This window comes from Bombina bombina, chromosome 4, assembly GCF_027579735.1.
Source record: "Bombina bombina isolate aBomBom1 chromosome 4, aBomBom1.pri, whole genome shotgun sequence".
Taxonomy (NCBI): domain Eukaryota; kingdom Metazoa; phylum Chordata; class Amphibia; order Anura; family Bombinatoridae; genus Bombina; species Bombina bombina.
Window position 1 is genome coordinate 868307874 of NC_069502.1, and position 9027 is coordinate 868316900.

General features: G+C 37.2%; 1 protein-coding gene across 1 annotated transcript in view; it reads left to right on the top strand.

Moving 5' to 3' along the window:
- LOC128657358 (gastrula zinc finger protein XlCGF48.2-like) overlaps positions 1-8206 on the top strand; it is a 135759-nt gene extending 127553 nt beyond the window's left edge. Inside the window, exon 7 of the mRNA XM_053711674.1 lies at positions 6431-8206. Coding sequence (XP_053567649.1) covers positions 6431-7062 — 632 coding nt within the window. The 3' untranslated portion in view covers positions 7063-8206. The remainder of the gene's footprint in view (positions 1-6430) is intronic.
- The last annotated feature ends 821 nt before the right edge of the window (positions 8207-9027 follow it).

Genomic DNA, 9027 nt, shown 5'->3' on the forward strand with positions numbered 1-9027 from the left:
AAGGTGAGTCATTAATTTTGTAATTGATAGAATATTATGAAACTTCACTAAGGTATGAATATATAAATATTCAGGAAATATTATGAGTAACTGAGTTTTAAGTTCAGAGAGAGTCATATGTGTTACAAAATTATGCAACAGTAAATGCTGATTAAAGCAGATAAAGCAAAGCAAAGGATTAGACTGCTTGATAAAGTAAAGGTAATTTCTTCACGCACTCACACTTTCATGCAATAAAATATATACACTGTCCAGACATACTAGCTTGAATACCAAACCGCAATCTACTGAGTCAGATGAGAATCACAATAAAGGTTATAGGAATCTCCAATAACAAACAATGGTGTCTAAGGTTTAACCTTTATGAATGAATAAATTGTAGCGTGGAGAGCGGTACTTATCTTAACAGTAGCGGTGGTATGAAGCGTGGGGAGCGGTAATGCCTTTTGGATATACAGGTTGAGAGGTAAGTTGCAGCTCTTAGGTTCAGCGTCTGTTTGGTGTGAGCGCGACTTCGGCGTGGTGAAAGAAGTTCCGTTTGGCGGATGAATCCGGAAGATGGTCCCGGTCAGGATAGAGGCAAAAGTAGATACCCAGCGGGTATCGAAGGCGATGTAAAAGACCTGAAGGTTATGCAACAAATGCACAATGTGGTAGTAGCTCCTCAGAGGAGCAAGGAGAAGTGAGAAATAACTTCAATTTTCAGGCCCTGATTAATGGGTAAGCACTTCCTTAAATAGGAAGGAAGTGCTAATGCAGGGTTTAGATTTAAAGGGATATCACATGCCCCCCTCCTCAGGGAATCACCCCTGGGGATTCTGCGTGAGGTTTAAGTGGATATTTCTTATGGAAGAACTTGATCAATCGGGGCGAATGGACTTCGGAATGAATGAGCCAGGAGTTTTCCTCAGGGGCCGTAACCTTTCCATTTAATGAGATATTCCAGTTTATTTCTGTGTATCCTAGAATCCAGTATGGATTCAACCTCGAATTCTTCTTGATGATCAACCATCACAGGTGGTGGCGGAATAGAAGAAGGATGGTTTTTGGTTGGGAATGGTTTCAACAATGAGATATGGAAAGAAGGATGTATTTTGTAGTCTTTTGGCAGTTTAAGTCTAACCACATTGGAATTTATCACATGTTCTATTGGAAATGGACCCAAGAATTGATTCGCAAGTTTCTTGCTAGGAACTTTGAGTTTAAGATTTTTTGTTGAGAGAAGTACTAAGTCCCCAACCTTATAATCAGGACCCTTACGATGTTTTAAGTCATAATATGATTTTTGATATTGCTTGGCTTCATGTAGATGTCTTTTCAGGACAATTAACCTTTCGTGGAGGTTAGATGTAAATTCAGTTGCTGTAGGAGAGTTTACAGATTTGTTAGAAAGAGATATAGTGTTTGGGTGGTAACCATATGTTGCAAAAAAGGGGGAAGTTTTGATAGAAGTATTTATGGAATTGTTATATGTGAATTCGGCCATGGGAAGATAAACTGTCCAATCATCTTGGAGATGTGATATGTAACATCGTAAGAATTGTTCTATGGTCTGATTAAGTCTCTCTGTGAGTCCATTAGTCTGGGGATGGAAAGCAGTGGTATAAAGGTGGTCAATCTTTAGCAATTTACACAGAGATCTCCAGAAGGATGAGGTAAATTGCGTTCCCCTATCTGTAATTATGTTGGAGGGTAAACCATGTAGTCTGACTATATGATCGATAAATACCTTAGCCGTAGTCATAGCTGAGGGTAATCCCTTAAGTGGGATAAAATGAGCTAGTCTGGTTAAATGGTCAATTATTACCATGATAGTATTATATTGTTGAGTGAGTGGGAGTTCAACAATAAAATCCATGGCTATGGTACTCCATGGTTTATCTGGGATAGGCAGAGGTGTAAGTAGACCAATTGGTCTCTTATGAACTAATTTATTTCGGGCACAATTTTCACATCCTGATACATAGTCATATATATATTTGTTCATGCCAGGCCACCAGAAATTACGTCGGGTTAGTTCAATGGTCTTTTTAATTCCAGGATGACCAGACATTGTATCATCATGAGTGTGTGTGAGTATTGATGATCTCATGCTCTTGGGAATATACAATTGACTGTTATGATAGTACAATCCAGATTGAGAGTCTTTAACACAAGTTTGGTGGGGTATTGAATCTTGTTTTAAAGCCTTGTGAACCTCTTGTTCTATAGGGGTCAGGACGCCTATGATTTTTTCAGGAGGGATAGTAAAATTAGGTGGTTCATGAGTTAAGCTTTCGTTTATACGTGATAAAGCATCAGCCTTAGTATTTTGACTGCCTGGTTTGTAGGTAATTATAAAGTTAAAACGGTCTAAAAATAGAGACCATCTCGCTTGTCTGGCTGTCAAAGTCTTGTTCTTTTTTAAATATTCAAGATTCTTATGGTCAGTAAAAATAATGAATGGAAGTTTAGATCCTTCTAGGAGGTGTCTCCATTGTTCAAGGGCACTCTTTATTGCTAACAATTCTTTGTCCCCCACACTATAATTACTTTCTGCACTAGTTAAGGTTCTTGAATAAAATGCAATGGGGTGAATTTCCCCATTCTCAACTTGTTGTTGGGAGAGTACTGCTCCTATGCCAGTATTAGAGGCATCTGCTTCAAGTTGGAATTGTAGATCAAAGTTGGGTAGTGATAAGATTGGTGCTGTAGAAAATAACTCTTTAAGTTTTTCGAAGGTTTCTTGAGCTTTTTGAGACCATTTAAATTTTTGATTAACACTAGTCAGTTGTGTCAGTGGTCTTACTATTGAAGAAAAGTTTTTAATAAACTTTCGATAAAAATTAGCGAAACCGATAAAGCGTTGTAACGCTTTTACAGTAGTGGGAGCTGGCCAATCTTTAATGGCAGACACTTTGTCAGGATCCATTTGTACATGGTTAGGAGTTATTATATAACCTAAAAATTTTATCTTAGAGACATGGAATACACATTTTTCTAATTTAGCATATAATTTGTGCTCCTTGAGACGGGTGAGTACCCATCTTACATGCTTTTCGTGATCAGAGGGTGTTTTGGAGTATATTAGAATATCATCTAAGTAAATTATAACACAGATGTCCATAAGGTCGTGGAATATTTCATTAATAAAATGCTGGAATGTTGCAGGAGCATTGCTTAAGCCGAAGGGCATTACATTATATTGAAAGAGCCCATAACGGGTTCTAAAGGCGGTTTTCCACTCATGACCTTCTTTCATACGGATAAGATTGTAAGCCCCCTTAAGATCAAGTTTTGAATAAATTGTAGCTTCGTTTAAACGTTCCAATAATTCGGGTATGAGGGGTAGAGGATATCTGTTTTTAACAGTAATTTCGTTTAAAGCTCTATAATCAATAATGGGTCTTATTGTACCGTCCTTATTGCGTACTAGGAACATTCCAGCAGCAGCTGGAGATGTTGAGTGGGATATAAAACCTTTTCGGAGATTGTCGTCTAAATAGGAACGTAAGTAAGTAAGTTCCTCTTGTGAAAGTGGGTATATTTTTCCGTGAGGAATTTGAGAGCCCGGTATCAGATCAATTGGACAATCAAACTCCCTATGAGGGGGGAGGTTTTCTGCCTCTTTTAGATCAAACACCTCTGCCAGATCCTGATAAATTTCTGGTAGTTCAGATTCAATAGCAGAGATTAACTGATATGGATAACATGTTTTTAAACAGAATGGTGATGCTAATGATACCTGTGGAGTGGACCAGTCAATGCTGGGGTTATGTTTTTTTAACCATGAAAAGCCAAAAATAAGTGTATGCATGTGGATGGAAATTAAGTCAAAAGTAAGATATTCAGTATGTCCATTGTCAGTTGTCACTAGTAAAGGTATTGTTTGATGAGTAATGGGACCATGTTGTATGAGGGAACCATCAATAAGTTTAACTGAGACTGGTTGTGCCTTGCAAACAGTAGGAATTTTATTTAAATCAACAAAAGATATATCGATATAATTTCCTGCTGCCCCAGAATCGATCAATGCATTAGACTGCACGTTTTTCTGATCCCACTGTAAAGAAAGGTTAAGAGTCAATTGAGGGTTTTGAGTGAAGTATAAAATATTATGTTTTGAATGAATCTTACCCTTCTTTTGCTTTTGAAGAATTGGGCAATTATTAACTGAGTGTTCTTTTTGCCCACAATATAAGCATAGATTCTCAGATCTGCGTCTGGCCTTTTCTTCAGGTGTTAAAGGTCCTTTTATGGCTCCAATCTCCATTGGGGTCTGATTAGAATTACCCTTTTCCTGGTTGGGTGTGTAAAGATACGGACGTCTAGGTGGTACGTCACAGGTAGCTCTCTCAGCCTTCCTTTCACGTATTCGCCGATCCAGGGTAGTACTTAATTTCATCAGTCCATTCAGGGTTTCGGGCATCTCCAAACGGGACAACTCATCTTTTAACAATTCTGAAAGGCCCAGTCTGAACTGGTTCTTCAAACTAATTTCATTCCATTTAGAATCATCTATCCACATTTGGAATTCAGTAATATAATCTTCTATATTCCTCTTACCCTGTTTTAGGGATCTCAGTTTCGTTTCTGCCGTCATCTGTGAATGAGAGTCCTCATATAAGGATGTCATAGCTAAAAAAAATTCTTCCAAGGAATCTAAGATTGGATGGTTATTCTCAAAATATCTATTAGCCCATGAGCGAGGCTCCCCCTGGAGGAAGGAGATGGTAGTACAAACCTTGATTCTCTCAGAGTGATAAGTTTTAGGCCTTAATGAAAAAAGTAATTTGCAAGCATTTTTAAAGTCTCTATATTCACTTCGTTTACCAGAAAAGGGTTGAGGATAGTTAATGTGAGGTTCAGGGACTTCTGAGCTCTTGGCTGGTAAACATTCTTTTACTAGAGTTTTAAGTGCTTTATTTTCTGATTGTACCTCAGTTAAGGCCCTGGCTAGATATTCTAATTTTTGATGGATGTTGGTGAATTCATTTTTTATTTCACTAGGATCCATCCTATATTTTACAGGTTATAACCTTATTGGCCTGAAAATTCTGTGATAACCAAAAGTTATCTAATAGTGTAATGATTTAAATATGGAAAAATAAAGGTTTTGTTGCTCTTTTCTTAAAATAAGCAAGAGAAAATGATTTATTAAACTTACTTATTTAAGGTGAGTCATTAATTTTGTAATTGATAGAATATTATGAAACTTCACTAAGGTATGAATATATAAATATTCAGGAAATATTATGAGTAACTGAGTTTTAAGTTCAGAGAGAGTCATATGTGTTACAAAATTATGCAACAGTAAATGCTGATTAAAGCAGATAAAGCAAAGCAAAGGATTAGACTGCTTGATAAAGTAAAGGTAATTTCTTCACGCACTCACACTTTCATGCAATAAAATATATACACTGTCCAGACATACTAGCTTGAATACCAAACCGCAATCTACTGAGTCAGATGAGAATCACAATAAAGGTTATAGGAATCTCCAATAACAAACAATGGTGTCTAAGGTTTAACCTTTATGAATGAATAAATTGTAGCGTGGAGAGCGGTACTTATCTTAACAGTAGCGGTGGTATGAAGCGTGGGGAGCGGTAATGCCTTTTGGATATACAGGTTGAGAGGTAAGTTGCAGCTCTTAGGTTCAGCGTCTGTTTGGTGTGAGCGCGACTTCGGCGTGGTGAAAGAAGTTCCGTTTGGCGGATGAATCCGGAAGATGGTCCCGGTCAGGATAGAGGCAAAAGTAGATACCCAGCGGGTATCGAAGGCGATGTAAAAGACCTGAAGGTTATGCAACAAATGCACAATGTGGTAGTAGCTCCTCAGAGGAGCAAGGAGAAGTGAGAAATAACTTCAATTTTCAGGCCCTGATTAATGGGTAAGCACTTCCTTAAATAGGAAGGAAGTGCTAATGCAGGGTTTAGATTTAAAGGGATATCACACTAGTACACCTGAAATGTTTCACGCAAATCCGGCTGCGCTTCATCAGACCTCTGCACAAAACATGTCAGGTGTACTAGTCTGTGAGTCCTAATATTCTAAGCAATATCCACCAGTTTAGGGAAACTTTTCACACATACCTGTATCGCCATCCTTTTAGTAGCGAGATTAGCAACACAATGTGTTATTTTCTCTACATTTTGTGTTTAGTGTAGGATTTTAAACTCACTTTTAGCCTCCCCAAAATGTAAAAAGTTGTTGTATTTCTGTAATTTACATATATGGGATCCCTAGAAAAATTCTTAAACATATTCCCTAATGTCCATTAAACTACCCTTTAGCCTTAACATGGAGGCTGGGGATAGGTATAGGTTCACAGTGAGTCCCCCCCCCCCCCCTTGTATAAGACTAATACAGACCAGTTAAAATGTTCTCAAGATTAAATAATTATGTCATTAATAAATAACATTATCCCAAATGTGTTTTTTATTAACAGGTAACTTCACAAACTGCAATGCTGATGCTTCTTTCAGACGTCTTCAAAATCAAAGAAACCACTTGGAAAATGTATGTTCTGAATGTGGGAAATGTTTTACTACGAAATCATCTCTTATTAGGCATCAGAAAGTTCATACAGGGGAGCAAACATTTTCATGTCCTGACTGTGAGAAATGTTTTAGTCTGAAATCTCATCTTATTGCGCATCAGAAAATTCATACAAAAGAGAGAGGATTTTTATGTTCCGACTGTGAGAAATGTTTTACTACGAAATCATCTCTTATTAGGCATCAGAAAATTCATAAAGTGGAGAAAGAATTTTTGTGTTCTGAATGTGGGAAATGTTTTACTCAGAAATCTCATCTCATTAGGCATCAGAAAAGTCATACTGGGGACAAAGCATTTTCATGTTCTGAATGTGGGAAATGTTTTACCTTGAAATCAACTCTTAATAATCATAGGAAAATTCATACAGGGGAGAAAGAATTTTCGTGTTCTAAATGTGGGAAAAGTTTTACTCAGCAATCAACTCTTATAAATCATCAGAAAGTACATATTAAAGAAAATCAGAGATTAATCTCTGAAGCTCAGATGCCAACACAGTCATCCACACAGTGTCCAGAGTGCTGATGAGGACTACATGTTGCCATAAAACATTTTGAGTTATGTGAATATTATAAAAGGGTCAACTGAGGTTAAATAGTGTGTATAAAAAAAAAAGCTTATAACTATTTTAATACAATTTCCAAAACTCTGCAAAATTACTTACACGTTAGTGTTGCCAAGTGTAGCCTGCTCCACCACCCTTATCAGTTTTCTACTACGAACCCTGTGGTATCATATAACAAAGTGTGCACATGAGGACAATTACTTATGCAAGTAAGTGGGGTTGAGGAGGGACAGCAGGTACTGCTATTGTTTGTTGCCAAGAGGCTTGCTTGTTTCCATGGGGATAATGTCACATGCTTTGTGAAAGCTTCAGCATTATACTGTGCACTTCTTTAGTCATGTGTCATGTGACTCTGCCCCCTATCGTGCATTCTGCAGAAGCTATGGCCTGGATAGCACCTACCATATATGGAAATGCCCAGGGGGGAGCTTGCTGAATGGGGGTTAAAACAGAAACCTTTTTGCAGGTAAACTTTGGCTGCATTATATATTTAGAAACGTATGTTAGTTCATACTGTTTTATGTCTCTTTAAGGCTGTTTGATGCCCTATTTGCACCTCAAACAGTTACAAAGTGGCATAGTGCGTTTGTCATACATGGGAAATCCAGGGTCCCTATATAGGTTTAAGTAGCCTAGTGATCACTTGTTGTAAATAAAATGTGCATTAACTGGAGTTGGAGTTCATGGAAGGGAGCCCCCATGTGCAGATCAAAGTTATGTAAATATACCTAAAGACCCTTATCTATATGTTGATAAATGTAGGTACTGTTTGCAGCATTTTAGTCAGGTGATCCCTGAGGCAACAGCATTTCCCTAGCTGGAATTTAATTTGATCTGGTGTATGGGTGTGCAGGGTGAACATCAAAAATGGAGGAGGACTCCAAAAGGAAGGCATTGTCTGGATAAGATAGCCTCCATAGATGCATAAAACAAAATATATGTATATGTTTTTTGCCAATTTCTATTTAAAAAATGAATTATTCTGTTTCTGCTTATGTTTAAAAGGTTACCTAATACAATTATAGAGCCAAAAAAGTTTTAACTATAGAAAACTTGTTCTGTATTGTTTACAACCCTGTGTATTAAAATTGTGATACAAATATGCATATTTGTCACACCCTTTTTCTCATTTAAAATTTCTGTTGAGTTTGAATATGCTGGGTCTGCTTAAAAAAACAATATATAGTTTGTGTGGGTTACTTATGACAAATGACTTCCAGTAGTGCTTAAAGGGACACAAAACGCAAATTCTTTCATGATTCAGAGCATGCAATTTTAAGCAATTTTCTTTTTTACTCCTATTATCAAATTTTCTTCTTCTCTTGCTATCTTTATTTGAAAAAGCAGGAATGCAAGCATAGGAGCTGGTCCATTTTTGGTTAAGTACCTAGGTGGCAGTTGCTGATTGGTGGCTACATTTAGCCAACAATCAGCAGGCGCTACGCAGGTGCTGACCCAAAAATGGGCCGGCGATTAAACTATGTTTAGTGGTGCTCTTTTTTTTTTTTTTTACAGTTACAAACATATTATAATTGATATATACTGTATATACTATAATCAAGGATAGCACTCCTATATGTATCTATATTAATGTGTACTAAACCTAAGGTTGAACAGGGAATGTTCGGGACTAGGGTGCACTCCAGACCAAGCACCCAGAAATAATAGACAAAATAGAAAATGGGGTCTCTCCTCTCAATAAGGCACACTATTAAAGTCAAAGTAATGCCTGCAATACAAATGAATATGCTTTTGTAAAGCAATTTAATATAAATAATTGTGAGCATATAAATAAATGTAAACATAGATGCAAGATATTAAAAACATCTAGACTGGGCGTCCCCTGCTAATTGTGAACATCTGTAGCAAATCTGCTTCTAATTTGAATGCCTGCAATTGGGCCTCTATTCTACCGATATCTGCTT